The sequence below is a fragment of the Macrosteles quadrilineatus genome, unplaced genomic scaffold, assembly GCF_028750875.1.
Source record: "Macrosteles quadrilineatus isolate MER2022 unplaced genomic scaffold, UCM_ALF_1.0 Scaffold_2__2_contigs__length_208266976, whole genome shotgun sequence".
Classification (NCBI taxonomy): Eukaryota; Metazoa; Arthropoda; class Insecta; order Hemiptera; family Cicadellidae; genus Macrosteles; species Macrosteles quadrilineatus.
Window position 1 is genome coordinate 106655505 of NW_026542595.1, and position 16486 is coordinate 106671990.

Consider the following 16486-nt stretch of genomic DNA (forward strand, 5'->3'; position numbering starts at 1 on the left):
CAATGAAAATGCTAAATATCGGGAATACGGCTTGAAAAAATTGCATCATATCTGGCTCATGTATATGGCAAAATAAACTAGAATTTCGATAAGTTGACTTTTTCTGGAATACTTTTCAGATTATGTTTTAACTTTAAATAAAGTCTAACAAAACACTAGCGTGCGTGGTGAGTAAATGGAATACTGTACGGAATCATAAAAATGGGTTATTCAGTTCTAACATGTATTTATCATTGTAGTAATAAAATATGCTTCATACAGCTATCAAAGTCATAAATTTGTTTGGTTGGAGTACCAAATGAAAGAGCACAAAAAGGTTTAAAACAGGTTATGAAAAAAAACAAGTTATTTACGAATCAAATAATTTAATTTATGGCAATAATATTTCAATACAATTAAATTGTAAAGACATGTTTCCTATGTGTTGATGAACAGTATTAATTTGTGCAACTTTTGCCAAAGACCAGTAGAGCTTAGATTTTGGTTGTGAGTTTTAAATTTTGCCTCTTGGTGTAGAGTTATTTTGAAGAACAGATATCCAATATATTTGATCAATTTCACTGCATGAGGGGTTTCCCCCAGCTGTACTATATCTTCTTGACCTCTGAAAACAGTGTTGTAAAACTTCTGGCATGCCATGTTCACAACACGCTCTACCATCTTTTCCTTTGTTATATTGCAATTAAAATTGGAATAGTAAAACTTAACCAATTTGAATAGTTCTTGAGATGAGTAAAACAAACCACCCATATCTATAGAAGCCATAACTATAAAAGCCAAAACAACAAAACAAACACAACTGAAGTGAACAGTGTTACCAACAACTCTGAGCGAAATTTCCCAAGAACCATCATAATTTGTCCCTAGAATTCCCTAATGTCCTTAAATGTCCCTAAATATGTTCCTAGACGTACAATTAACTGTGACAAAAAATAAATTTTCTAATTTTTTGTAAGTCCAAAGTAGTATACATTTAGTAAATACGATAGCCTCTGTATTATAAAATGAGGCTTAATAATAATAATTTAACTACAAAAATATCAAGTCAGCACTTTTTTGTTTAAATAATGAGACAACGGGGTTTTTACCGACGTAAAACTGCATCAAAAGCCTCGTACTTGTATAGCGAGTACAATGATGAAAACCGCATTTAAATCGAATAAGTATCAACAAAGGTATGACAGTTTATCAATGAAAACACGTTCTCCCCATATAAAGTGTATGGCAGCGGCGAAGCGTGTAGTGTGTCAAGTGTATGACAGTGTAGTGTATCAAGTGTATGACAACTTGATAGGGTTGTTTAGCACGAATTTTAAAACTGAAGGTTGTATCTTGTACAAGAGCTTGAGCGGGGTTAGGGAGAGGAAAACTTTTCTTTTCACGAAAATAGAGTTGATACCCCTCACCTAAAAATAATTCATCAATTGAGTGGAAGCTTTCCATTTGCATTGCTAATTTATATTTCTGTCTCATGTTAGAGTACAATTTATTCAAGGTTTCATTGAGTGACAGATTTCCTCTGCGACATATCAGCTTAGTTGGTGCAACAGTGAACTTTCGAATGGGTTTAATCTGACCCTGTGTTCTTCGAGATATTTCTAGGTACAGATTTCGTAAGTTATCATGTATTATTATAACACAATATAACAATACTCTCGCCTATATTTTCTGTCTTTTACAAAGCGGTTTTAAATCTTCAGGGTTAGATTGTTGAATTTACCAGTAATATAAGTTTCAATTAAATAATTTAGGACCAAAATCCGTAGACCATAAGACCGTAAGACCATAATAGGGTGTCTCAAGATCACTATAGAGCAAAAGATTTTTTTGCAAAAGAGATTTTCTTATAGCGGTACAATTAACTTTTGCATATTTAAGGTAATTAACAACTTCTACAGGACCGCGAAGATTCACTGATAAGTTCCAAGTTTTGCGCCATAATCACTTCCTTTGATCTTTCGTTACAGACTCGGGAAGTAATTAAAATCCGACGAGTTCAAAACTCGCGAACCAACTTAGTTTTAACCTGTTAGAATGGTCTCATTAACAGATTATTATTTGTTCATTAGCTTTTTCTAAGAATTAATTTAGACTTTGAATCAGGAATCAAGTTATTTACTGTCGTGAACGAAACTTATTTAACACTTGTTTTTTAGCTGTTAGGGAAATAGCTTAGGACGATGTAGGATTTCTTTTTAGAGATAACACTACTTAATTTTGAGGTTATTTATCTCTCTTTTTTTATAGAGACAGACAAGATGATTAATCATAGTTGTATAAGTTGTGGCAATTGAAAAAGTAAGGTTCTTTCTCTGGATGTTGATCCGTACCTGGAGATTTACCCAATGGTTTAAGGAAGGCTTGGGCCAAGGTAGACATAGAGTCAGGAGACAGGTTCCCTTATACAGACAATATTACCTTACTTAGTTAATATTATTATGTTTTCTCCTAGTGGGTCGTTAAAAACAATAAGTGGATACTTTCATAACAAACCTGTTCTGGGTTTTTACAAAACGTATTATTAAGGAGTCTCATATGCCATGCCGAACGAGATTTCTATTTTATGCAAATAGCTTGTGTATTTTATAAATAACGTTTACTTAAAATAGTCGATAATGTAAAGCTATATAAGTTATTTACTTTCAGATTGAATTCACGCCTCCTCGGGAACCCGTTTAAGTTTTATAAGACCACTAAAGTATACTAAGCAAGCATTTATCGAAACAGTATATTTAAAAATTCACACAACACTATTTAAAAATTCATATATTATTTGAAATTTGGTCCATTTATTTGAAAATATTAACATACCCTACTTAATTAATAAATAACAAAAGTAAAATAAAGGCTTGAAATTTGAGATACACTTGTCTATAATTTATTCAAGGTTTCATTGAGTGACAGATTTCTTCTGCGACATATCAGCTTAGTTGGTGCAACAGTGAACTTTCTAATGGGTTTAAACTTAACCTTTGTTCTTCGAGATATTTCTAGGTATAGATTTCGCAAGTTATCTGGTAGAAGGTATTGTTCCTTAATGCTTGAAAGGAAGACATAAGCAGTCCATGAAAGTCTTAGTTTTTCTGTACCACAACTACATATAGCAACAACTCTAGAGATATGTTGGCTTAAATACCTTGAGATCTATTAGTGATAGTAAACCATGTTCTCATTTCATTTTGTTGATTTGATCAAATATTAATAATAAAACTACTACTAAACTTGAACTTTTATAGCTTTACCCTTTCCAAACTTCGAATAATAGCACACTCTATACGATTCACACTGATTTAACCGATGAACGCGATAGTGAAAGTTTGAACATTACAAGACGTGCTATGTAGGATTGTCGAAGGTATAAAACACAAGACAAAAGCACTGTGTTTACAGGTGTGGATCACCAGGTAACTCCGAGGATCACCACAACATCATGTTCTGCCAACAGTGTTTATAAAGATTGGGAAACAGCTTGGGGCTAAAAACACACCCTTGTGGTACACCTGGCTTACTTCCACTATGTTGCTAGAGCACATTACATTTTTTATTATACACTCAATGAATATTTAATCTTATATAAGCACCTTTTTCTGTTTAACTTTACAAATCACACTATGTTTTGTCGTGGTTTATTCGGTGACAAATCACATGTCTTCCAATGTAATGTCTTTAATGACTGTATCCTTTAATAGACTTCCCTACGAGCATTAAGGAACAATACCTTCCACCAGATAACTTGCGAAATCTATACCTAGAAATATCTCGAAGAACAAAGGTTAAGTTTAAACCCATTAGAAAGTTCACTGTTGCACCAACTAAGCTGATATGTCGCAGAAGAAATCTGTCACTCAATGAAACCTTGAATAAATTATAGACAAGTGTATCTCAAATTTCAAGCCTTTATTTTACTTTTGTTATTTATTAATTAAGTAGGGTATGTTAATATTTTCAAATAAATGGACCAAATTTCAAATAATATATGAATTTTTAAATAGTGTTGTGTGAATTTTTAAATATACTGTTTCGATAAATGCTTGCTTAGTATACTTTAGTGGTCTTATAAAACTTAAACGGGTTCCCGAGGAGGCGTGAATTCAATCTGAAAGTAAATAACTTATATAGCTTAACATTATCGACTATTTTAAGTAAACGTTATTTATCAAAAAGCTATTTGCATAAAATAGAAATCTCGTTCGGTATGGCATATGAGACAGTTTAATTGAACTGTACTGTTACGTTTAAGTTAATAATTCCTTAATAATAGGTTTTGTAAAAACCCAGAATAGGTTTGTTATGAAAGTAGCGACTAATTTTTTTTACGACCCAGTAGGAGAAAACATACTTATATTAACTAAGTAAGGTAATATTGTCTGTATAAGGGAACCTGTCTCCTGACCCTATGTCTACCTGGGCCCAAGCCTTCCTTAAACCATTGGATAAATCTCCAGGTACGGATCAACTTCCAGAGAAAGAAGCTTTCTTTTTTCGATTGCCACAACTTATACATCCATGCTTAAATATCTTTAAAAAAAGGAAGATAAATAACCTCAAATTAAGTAGTGTTATCTCTAAAAAGGAATTCTACAGCGTCCTAAGCTATTTCCCTAACGGCTAAAAAACAAGTTTTAAATAAGTTTTGTTCACGACAGTAAATAACTTGATTCCTGAAGTCAAAATTAATTCTTAGAAAAAGCTAATGAACGAATAATAATCTGTTAATGAGACTTTTCTAACAGGTTAAAACTAAGTTGGTTCGCGAGTTTTGAACTCGTCGACTTTTAATTACTTCCCGAGTCTGTAACGAGTTACGCAAAGATCAAAGGAGAGATTATGGCGCAAAACTTGGAACTTATCAGTGAATCTTCGCGGTCCTGTAGAACTTGTTAATTACCTTAAATATGCAAAAGTTAATTGAATTGTACCGCTATAAGAAAATCTTTTGCTCTATTGTGATCTTGATACACCCTAATATGGTCTTACGGTCTTATGGTCTACAGATTTTGGTCCTAAATTATTTAATTGAAACTTATATTACTGATAAATTCAACAATCTAACCCTGAAGATTTAAAACCGCTTTGTAAAAGACAGAAAATATAGGCGAGAGTATTGTTATCCTATATATTAAAACGAAACAGGGTTTTTTTATTTCACGATACTGAATCTACCACTTGACGGATTTTTATGATTTTTGTGTTGAAAGAAAGATAATTTTGAGAACTAGGGAATGTCGAAGCCATGATTTTAGTTTAGGGTTTCAGTTTTCTAGAAATTAAGTTTTGATTTTCAAAAAGTCTAGCAGCCGACGGACGAGTTAAAGTCGTTTTAGTGGTGGTTTAACTAACAGCTGGTTTCTAACTGTCATTGAAATGTTTATGTTACAAGTTGTTTGTATACAAAAATATTGATCGTCAGAGTTTGCCTACACACTATATTACTTTAAAATGCAGTTTATTTTCTACCGTAAAAGATCTATGTTATCAGGAGATTGTGTAATTTTGAACTAAACATTTTAAACGTATAATCAAGTTTCGTCATAAATGCAATCCGTCTAAGTATAAGTGCTTAATCCTTTAAGATATAATTATCCTTTAAGATATAAGTGGTTTACGTGTTGATACATCTTTTTCTAGATGTTTGAATATAAGTATGACTGCATTCAGTACACATTTTATTCGTAATGAAAAAATCGTTCTCTTCTATCCCCTGCCATTTCTATCCCCTGCCATTTCTGGATGACAGGAAGACAGGAAGATACCAGTATGAAGATGTCTTTCATTACTTGGTCTTCCAAGTGGTCGTCTACCTTGTAGTACTCCTTGGAATACACTTTTAAAAGTTGAAGTATCTTCTCTCTGCCATGCAAAGCCTGCCCAGCCCATCCGAGATCCGAGCCTTTCGGTCTACTTTTGGAATGTACCCCTTTATCAAGTTTCTGAATCATACAGTACTACTGGGATAGTTATGATATGGTATGAATCGATTTTGGTTTCTACTGACACCCTGCAGCCTACTGGTCAGTTTTCTGGAGAGTGGAGACCTACTACACCTGTTGACATTTTCATTACGAATAAAATGTGTACTGAATGCAGTCATACTTATATTCAAACATCTAGAAAAAGATGTATCAACACGTAAACCACTTATATCTTAAAGGATAATTATATCTTAAAGGATTAAGCACTTATACTTAGACGGATTGCATTTATGACAAAACTTGATTATACGTTTAAAATGTTTAGTTCAAAATTACACAATCTCCTGATAACATAGATCTTTTACGGTAGAAAATAAACTGCATTTTAAAGTAATATAGTGTGTAGGCAAACTCTGACGATCAATATTTTTGTATACAAACAACTTGTAACATAAACATTTCAATGACAGTTAGAAACCAGCTGTTAGTTAAACCACCACTAAAACGACTTTAACTCGTCCGTCGGCTGCTAGACTTTTTGAAAATTAAAACTTAATTTCTAGAAAACTGAAACCCTAAACTAAAATTATGGCTTCGACATTCCCTAGTTCTCAAAATTATCTTTCTTTCAACACAAAAATCATAAAAATCCGTCAAGTGGTAGATTCAGTATCGTGAAATAAAAAAACCCTGTTTCGTTTTAATATATAGGATACTTTAGTAAACGTAACAAGTTTGTAGGTAAGGATCTAAGTTATCAGGTTAATCTCCGGTAAGAAGCATTATGGACGAACTTCCCTCGGCTGCAATTAGTTGAAGGCTGAACATTATGAAACAATTTACCTTTAAAGAACTTGTTTCAAAATTCAATGAAATGATAAGATTAATTAAGTTTGAATATGAATATTGAGTTAACGTGTTGTCAAAGTAACATAACGTAGATATCAATTTGTCCTTTTCAAAAAACACTGTTTATGTATTTTGAACGCCTCCTGGCTGCCTTGAAAACCGACGGATTCTTAAGAGTTGTAGCCCATGGGTTATACCATAGATAAAACATATACTCAAAATTCACTGAAACAGATGTATCGAAAACTCACGTTTTTACCAGGAAGTTTCACATCAAGACCTTCAAGGCATTCAAGTATGCGGTTGATAGGTGTGCGGCTTACGGTTTTCCTATAAGCTGGTGATCATTATTAGCTTTATTGATATGTTCAATCCAATGTCCTGTAATATATTCCTAAAAGGTAGTTTTTGTTAAGTCTTCACGTGCTTTCAGATCTCCCTGCCAACACAATCCTAGAGCTTTTCGGGAAGATGTTTTTCGAGTTCTGCCAAGACTCTGGTTACGACAAGATCTTGCAAGTGCTCGGAGCTACACCTCGAGATTTCCTTCAGGCAAGTATACATGAAAAAGGAATAAATAAATGTCTAATATGATCGTATTATTTCAATAAAATAATTCAAAATATAAGTTCAATAAACTATACTACTATTACTATTAAGTTCAATAAAATATTCAAACATTTATTGATTTGTAAGAGTGAGATTTTATTGTACAGAGATATTGCAGAAAAAGGTTGACAACAGTTAGTTTGAGCTCAACTACTCTTCCATCGACTTAGTGGAAACTAACAGTTCGAGTAACAGCACGGTTTGGTTCAACTACTCTTTTGTCCACTTTGTGGAAGCTTACAGTTCTAGGAACAGCACGTTTCGGTTCATCTACTCTTCCGTCAACTATGTGGAAGTTTACAGTTCTAGAAACAGCACGTTTTGGTTCAACTACTCTTCCGTCTACTTTGTGGAAGCTTACAGTTTTAGGAACAGCTCTTTTCGGGTCAACTACTCTTCCGTCCAATTTGTGGAAGCTTACAGTTCTAGGAACAGCACGTTTTGGTTCAACTACTCTTCCGTCCACTTTGTGGAAGCTTACAGTTCTAGGAACAGCATGTTTCGGCTCAACTACTCTTCCATCTTCTTTGTTGAAGCTTACAGTTCTAGGAACAGCTCTTTTCGGTTCAACTACTCTTCCGTCCACTTTGTGGAAGCTTACAGTTCTAGGAACAGCATGTTTCGGCTCAACTACTCTTCCATCTTCTTTGTTGAAGCTTACAGTTCTAGGAACAGCTCTTTTCGGTTCAACGACTCTTCGGTCCACTTTGTGGAAGCTTACAGTTCTAGGAAAAGCATGTTTCTGCTCAACTACTCTTCCGTCGACTTTGTGGAAGCTTACAGTTCTAGGAACAGCTCTTTTCGGTTCAACTACTCTTCCGTCCACTTTGTGGAAGCTTACAGTTTCAGGAATAGCACGTTTCGGTTCAACTACTCTATCGTCCACTTTGTGGAAGCATACAGTTCTAGGAACAGCTCTTTTCGGTTCAACGACTCTTCCGTTCACTTTGTGGAAGCTTACAGTTTCAGGAACAGCACGTTTCGGTTTTACTACTCTTCCGTCTACTTTGTGGAAGCTTACTAACAGTTCTAGGAACAGCACGTTTCGGTTCAACTACTCTATCGTCCACTTTGTGGAAGCATACAGTTCTAGGAACAGCTCTTTTCGGTTCAACTACTCTTCCGTCCACTTTGTGGAAGCTTACAGTTTCAGGAATAGCACGTTTCGGTTTTACTACTCTTCCGTCTACTTTGTGGAAGCTTACTAACAGTTCTAGGAACAGCACGTTTCGGTTCAACTACTCTATCGTCCACTTTGTGGAAGCATACAGTTCTAGGAACAGCTCTTTTCGGTTCAACGACTCTTCCGTCCACTTTGTGGAAGCTTACAGTTTCAGGAACAGCACGTTTCGGTTTTACTACTCTTCCGTCTACTTTGTGGAAGCTTACAGTTCTAGGAAAAGCTCGTTTTGGTTCAACTACTCTTCCGTCTACTTTGTGGAAGCTTACAGGCTTAGGTTTAACTAGGTACTATTAAGTGGACTTTATGTTAGCATACAGTTCCATGAGTAGCACGTTTTGAACGAACCAAAATGCATTAAACATCCAAATCTTGCAATTGTTTACATAGTTTTGCAAGTTATTTTTTTTTTTTACTGCAAACATATTGGAAATAGAAAAATAACTTTTGGAACTAAAAAATTTTAATATTTGTTACCCTGGCCGTACTAGGCTAGAGCATAATAGTGAATATGCATTCAAACATTAATAGGCCCTACAGTGTTTGATCTTATTTAAATGCGAACATAAATATTAGATTGTGTTTAATATTTATATATTTTACAATAAATAAACAAAATATTGTCTAACACACAAGTTCAAAACATTTATTCTCTCTTTGCAATACAACTTTCGAGAACAAAGTTTGTGAGTGCGAAAAACAACATCGTACCAAGTTCACATTCTGAGAAGATATGATAAAAGTTGCGATGCTTGAACCAACTTATATTTCTGTTATGTCTTTGATATTGAGTTCATAACCTTGTGTGAAGTTTAGGTGGATGCATTTTGCAACTTGCTTTTGTATTACATTTTTAAACTTTTGTTTCTTCATACATCAATGCAATTTTTATTAATAAACTAGCTTGTCCCTACTTCGACCGCGATTGTAAATTAGTTAAGTAGATTATAAAACTACTGCGAAAATATTCTTTATTTTTTTACAATTTTGTAACATTTTTTATTGATAGGTGGATATAATTGGGGAAATAAATAATTCTAGTTGCCACATATGAAATTTGTCTTATCTAATGAAGGTGGTCAAACAAATTCAGGCTTGGTTAGGTTATTAATATAAGTAGTTTGGGTATTTTAATATGTATCTACATCAGCAGTGTAAAAATAATCAAGTTGTCGTTTCAACCCACATCTAATCTACTGAATACATTTATGTCCCTATATATTTAAGGGGGATCTTAAAAAAAAACTTACTGTTAAATTCGTCTCGTAAAATAAATGAGGTCTAAGTAAGGGTTTGGTTCGGTTAGGTTGATAAAGTTAAGGTTTATGTTAGGTTAAGTAATTTTCCACATCCCACCTCTAACTCATTTCCCTCTTCATTTTCTTATGGAAAACTTTAAAGTTCCTCTTCTAAAATGACCCTTCTAGGCACTACACAAACTTACCATACAATCTAACGTATCCTTATTTTTCTTCAGAACCTTGACGCTCTCCACGATCACCTCGGCACCCTGTACCCTGGCATGAGAGCGCCTTCCTTCAGATGTACGGAGAGACCAGAGGACGGAGCCCTCATCCTCCACTACTACTCTGACAGGCCTGGGCTTGAGCACATCGTCATTGGCATCGTAAAGGTAACGATATGTTTATCGTGATAAATTGTAATTATCAGATGCTTATCGTCAAAGTAATTGAACATGTAAGTTGTTTATTTTAAATGTAAGATGTTTGTCTTCAAGGTAATTGAAATCGCCAGATATTCCTCGCTCTAAGATGGGAAATTTGGAGCACATCTTTGTCAGCATGGTCAAGGTTATTTAAATTTTAAGATGTTTATCTTGAAAGTTAAGTAAATAATTAGACCCTTTGTCAAAGTAATTTAATATGTTGGATGTAGACCTATATCGTCAACTTTATTGAAATTATCTTATGTTTATCATGAAGGTAATTTAAATTGTAAGATATTAATCGCTTTAAACCTAAAATATTCAAATTACATTGAGTGTGCATAGTTTTCTGATTGAAATATAAACTGATGTAGTACCAGATTTCTCATCCTTTTAATACTAGGATTATACAGTCCAGCTCTGGGAGCATATTAAAGAGGCGATTTGAATTTCCAGATATTTTTTGCACTGAAGGCAAACTTCAAAGTCTTAACCGAGCCTTTTGTTCTTATTGAAATTTAAACAATTACATTACAAAGTTTTCCGCCATAATTCAACTACCTTTTTGCTTAAATTAAGGATGGAGCTAGGAAATTAATTAGTTTACATATATCTTTGTCGATGGTTTTAGAATTAAAAAAAAAAAGTTAAGTTATCATCGATGTAGTGTGCTAGTGACAAATACTGATCCCCACCAATCTAAAAAAAGGTCTATACAAAGCAAGTGAAACTGAAAAGACAACTCATTGCAAACCCTAGCAACTGTTATATCATATACTGTTGTACTATTAAAATTTCTTATTAAAAGTACTTTTAAAATGGAGACCAACCAGTCATAAATGAATTGCCTGCTACACCTACTACATCACGGTTTTCTTCTAGCAACTCTAACCCTATCAACAACAAATCCTTCCAACCCGGAAGAAAGAGGAAGCAGAATCCTGTCGTTCAAGGCTTTTGATACAATGCGAAGATTAGATGAGAGCGCATCCGAAGGGAGAAACGAATTCAAAAGTTTTGGTGAATATGTAGGTCACCAAATAAAGAAAATCCGCAATGAAAGAGAAAGGTCAATATTAAAACATAAAATATAAACTCTGCTATTTGAAGCAGAGCTAGCAACAGGGATGATCGTAGCAGTCAAGCCACGCCTCCACCAACTTCCAGCAACCAACTTCCTCAATTCCAGCCTTTAACTTCCTCTCCTGTCATTGCCACACCAGCTGCTACACACACCCCAGTGTTCCAGAACGGTGTGAATGCAGAACCTAACTTGAGCAGCCAGCCTGGCCAACTTGAGGGTTCCCGACTGCACAGCACAGCTAGTATGAAGGGCTCAGACTTGGCATTTTTGGTTGCGGCCGCAGTGGCCCAGAGGAGTGGGTATACCAATCAGCATATTGCTATCAACCGACCCTTCTTGAACGAGGTTCTAGACGCCATCAATACCACGAAGACGGTTGATAACATAAAAACCTCGCTTGTAAAACGTTTTAAAGTATTCAGAAAAAGTCTAGGCTGATGGCAAAGATGGGTGAAGTGATGACAGGTGATCTATTAGTGACAGATAAAATGCTCGAAAAGTACAAAGCTGATCTCCAAAACATAGAGGTGCTCGTTTGGAGGGCTAAAGAGAGTAAAGAACTTCTATTCAAGAAGCGCAAGGGTGGAGGCAACAAATCTCAATAAGCTGACAAAAAAGCAGGCAGGAGTGCAAGGAGGCAGTGCTACAGGCAGCAGCACGGATGATCCTAAAGATACCAAGCAACCACCCAAGACTAGTTCAAGCAAATTAAAACCTGCGATCAAAACAAAATATGGAAGACAAGTACGCTTTCCTGTACGATTTCATATTTAAAGTATCATGATTTAAGTTACTTAAGTTAAATCATTAGCAGGGGGATACTGTGGTGAGTGCACCAACACTGTTCAAAACCAGCTGGACAATGATTTGTTTTTAAAAGTATAAATTTGGTTTTGTTTATTCTAATGAGTTGCCATAGTTACCTAATGTAGTTATAAATAGTTCATTCCTGATTTTTGTACATTACACTCTTATGTTTTTTTAATTCCAATTAAATTATATTTTCTTTCAGTTTCTTAGGCTCTTATTAGACGAGGCAGCCAAGTTGCGCAACCAGCCGGGCAGCCAGTCGCCTGTCTGGCTGCCTAGCGTAGCAACCAGTAGAGCAACCAGTAGAGCAGCCACAGGGCAGCCACAAAATTACCAACTAGGCCAGTCTCTTGTTGACACTGGAACAGTGTTGGTGGAACAGACACTGTCAGAATGCGAGATGAATATTTGCTTCTTCTGCTACTCATGAAAAAGAGAAGATGAAGGAAGAGAAGAATGCATATACATCCTATTCTTTCATCAAGAACAGAAAAAGGATTATATTACACTAATTACACAATTATATTACAAGAATACTGAGGAAAACAACACACAATGATGTGACCGGCAGAGATGAACGCACTTCCACGAGTGATTATCTACTACTGATGTGTGTGGCAGAGGGCGACTGGCTGCCCAGTGTAATAAGATCCGTAAGCTACACAGGAGCGCGACCAGACCGAGCAGCCAGTGGTGGTTGCCTGTGCGGTCGCCGGGCTCGGCAACCAGTCGGCAGCCAAACAGTGGCTGCGCAACTGGCTGCCCTCGTGTAATAAGCTCCATAAGAACCAATGCCCAGTGACTAGCTGGCCGACTGGCTGCCCGGCTGGCTGCGCAACTTGGCTGCCTCGTCTAATAAGGGCCTTAAATTATTTAATACAACAAGTTACAAACATAGTTAAAGAAGAACCCTACTTCTTCAAATATTGTAAAAATATTGTATTGTTTGCAGTGGTGTTGTATATCACTTTAGGCGTTCTGACTCATGATTTTTCACATGAGTAACAATAAAAATACGTTTTATATGAACATGTTTCAGTTGATAGCTTGAAAAGTAAAAGACAACCGGATAAATTTTGAGTTTGAACGTTGCTACAAATTGTAAAAAATTGAAGTTTGACGAATTATACTATATGACTTTTTTGTTTTAGCGATATTATTCTTATACTGTATATCAAGGAACTTCGCTCATATGGAATGTAAAATTTTTATTAAGAATAGAGACATATGTGTTCAAACAGAACAAAGGATATTTAAAATAGTACAGCATTTTCCACAAGATGATCTGTCAATTTAAATGAATTCAATTTGAATTCTGATAGCCCCAAAAAGAGTTTAAAAATGATATATTTGTAGTTGACAATTATGAGATTCGAATCAGTAAATGAACTTTTTGGTACATCCTGCATAAAAAAATACAATATGTTTATTTTAATCCTTGGGGTTGGTTTAGTGGGGTAAAATAGAAATTTAATCAATGAAGGACAAATTTTGTCAGAAATCAATTGTTGACTACATGATTCACTATGTATAACAGACAATGATAATGACCGATTTAAGACAAAAGGAAATTAATTACAATAGTTAAGCTACATCAGCTGTGAAATGATTAAACAGCATAACGTGACTAGTGAAGAGCTGACAGGAGCCCGAAAATGTCAAGTAATTCATCAAAGTTAACGGTGTGGAAAATATCCCTTCTCATGTTCAGGCTAATAATCACTAATGTTCAACAAAACTAGAGGTAATCATTTATATCGGCAATTCAACCCATACAAATGAACCCATGATAGTATTTTAAAATAACAACTTTTATACAAAACACACTGAGATTTCTCTTCTAAACCATTTCTGATTCGTTATTGTATTGAATAATAACTGTAATGTTGTAAATCAGCTCTGTTGAGTTGTTACAAACTTCATTAAATAAAACTTGACTAAATAAGGCATACAAGTTAAGTGTGGCTCTAATGGTTTTCGTACAGCAAAGCTACCAAATCAGGCCAAGACTTTGTGAAAACCCGGTATTATAACGAATTATACCAAAAATTAATATAAAATGGTTGACCCCTCATCAAATAAGTACGTGGCGTTTGTATGATTTCTGTTCACTGTTAATCAACATAACGAGCAAATATGTTGATTTGACTCTAATCATGTTGTACGCTAAACAATGATGTGTCAACGTAAATCGTTCGACGTAATGATGAGAAAATCAGTAGTTATGAACCATACTGTGTCATGTTTCATAGTTCATTTTTGCATGAAAATATGTTATAGAATTATGTACGAGATTCATAATAATTAACTTTTTGATTGAATGGAAATATATTGTTTTACACACGTCGTAAGCTGAGGTGTAAATGTGAATGAATACTTAATTAAAATCCTTATACAAACATGAAAAACTAATGTCTGCATTTATAAATGCCATAAGGATTTCGTAGTTAGTTGTCATTATGGCAAAATGCTAATAAGATTGTAAGCATTGCAGAAGTTGCGATCACAAAGGTAAGAGTATATAATAAAAAGAGTAGCCTATCTTTAGAGCTGTCAAAATTTTTGGCAAAACTGTTCAAATAAAAAAAAGGAGCAGGCGTTGTATGAAATACAAAATGGCATCACAGCTTTTATATTCTATTAGTGGTACTATTAACGATAGGAACTAAGATGATAAGCCTTTTCGTATGGTAGCTTTAGGAGCACCTTTCAATCGTTGTGCCGATTCCTGGTTGGTTAAATCAATAATTTCACAATTATTCCTACATATAAATTTTTTATATTAATAAGTTTTATATAAATGCGGAAAACAGTTGATATTGTAAGATTATAGAAAGAGGGCTTGCGGCCGTGTAAGCACCCCCCAACAGATTATGATTTTAGGATTTTTCGTTTGGTTTTACCACAAATATTATACTTAAAATGGCTTAACAATAATTGTTACTTTACTTGTTCTCTAATTTCTTATAAATAACTAATAATAATAGCGTGTTTATTGGGTATAATTAAATTAATTCTACCATCTGGCACATATTAGCGATTACCTATAGGGAAGTAGCTATTACCGTAGGTCTCATGGTAAGACCTAAGCCCGGGACCGATTTACTTTTTCATTTTGATGTCCCCAGAGGCCAAAAACACCATTCGTTCAAATTTTTATATATCTATATATATATGTGTGTCCATCCGCACGATAACTTGAGTAATTTTTGTCCGATTTTGATGAAATTTGGTTTGAAGGTATAAGGCGGGATAAACTTGAATGAGTTCGCGAACCAGCATGATCGGACTATGGGAACTGGGTTTTATGGGGTAAAAATAGGTTTTTCCCATTTTTGACTCTAAAAACACAAAATCGCCTAATTGTTAAGGAGAAAATTCAAAAAAAATTTAATTTTAAAATTCCCATGTTATTCTTATGGAGCATAAGTCAACGGTTGTAGTTTGCTTGTTTATGAAAATATTTTAATCAAATTTGGAAAATACATTAACTTCTTACTAAACCACAGTACCTTTTAAAATTTTACATAAAAAAAACATGTTTACCCTCCCTGTTGCAGCAAACCTAAGTTCATTAAACTAATTCTGTTTAAATAGGGAATAAATGTGATATTTTTAAGGAGACATTTTAGATTAAATCCAATCAGGCAAATGGAAATTCGCTAAGTCTGCAGGTTTGCTGCGGCGGGGGTTTTGTAAGTTTTATTTATAAATTCTTTAACGCAATTGTCTATTGAACTCTCGGTTATATTCTTGGTAAATAACGTGCGAAGCTCTAAGAGGCAATAATGCTTTAGATAGTAACTCTCTGATCATTTATCTTTTTAAGTAACCCTCGAGAGGCTATTGCCCTGACATGAAACATGGAAGAACATTGTTTCCTCAATCTGTTTTATTTAATACTAAAGCTCACACCTAAACATCAGTAATCATTTTTTTAAATATGAAAATAAGTTCTAAGTTATACTAATACACTTTATCCATAGACTTTGGAAGTCGGTGAAGTGTTAAATAAAACCCGGAAATTTCCAAAGTTATAAAAAGTGAAAACTAGTGTATAATGAGTGTGACTAGGCAATCCATTTATATTTTCGATTTCCCAGTCAATGTCCTTTTAGGTATCATAGACTTTCCAGACCTATTGCTGTAAACTTATAAGCCACGACATAGTTTTCATTTGATGTGCACTTCGCAGGCCCGCATCAAACCTTACACCTTCTTATTCTTTTTCAAACTACAGTAAGACATGATTAATTACATACTCGGAAAATGATCTAAATCTATGTTTAACTCAAAATGTCTTACCTTACACAATTACCCATAGTGGTTTAACTGTAAGAAAACAAAATATGTTGCCTTGCATTAATCCGTCGATC

At 34.5% G+C, this 16486-nt stretch overlaps 1 protein-coding gene across 1 annotated transcript in view; it reads left to right on the top strand.

Annotated features, from left to right (window-relative positions):
* Positions 1 to 16486, top strand: part of LOC128986167 (guanylate cyclase soluble subunit beta-1) — a 192892-nt gene that overhangs the window by 148715 nt on the left and 27691 nt on the right. The window contains exons 4-5 of the mRNA XM_054406350.1: positions 7195 to 7313; positions 10028 to 10183. Coding sequence (XP_054262325.1) covers positions 7195 to 7313; positions 10028 to 10183 — 275 coding nt within the window. The remainder of the gene's footprint in view (positions 1 to 7194; positions 7314 to 10027; positions 10184 to 16486) is intronic.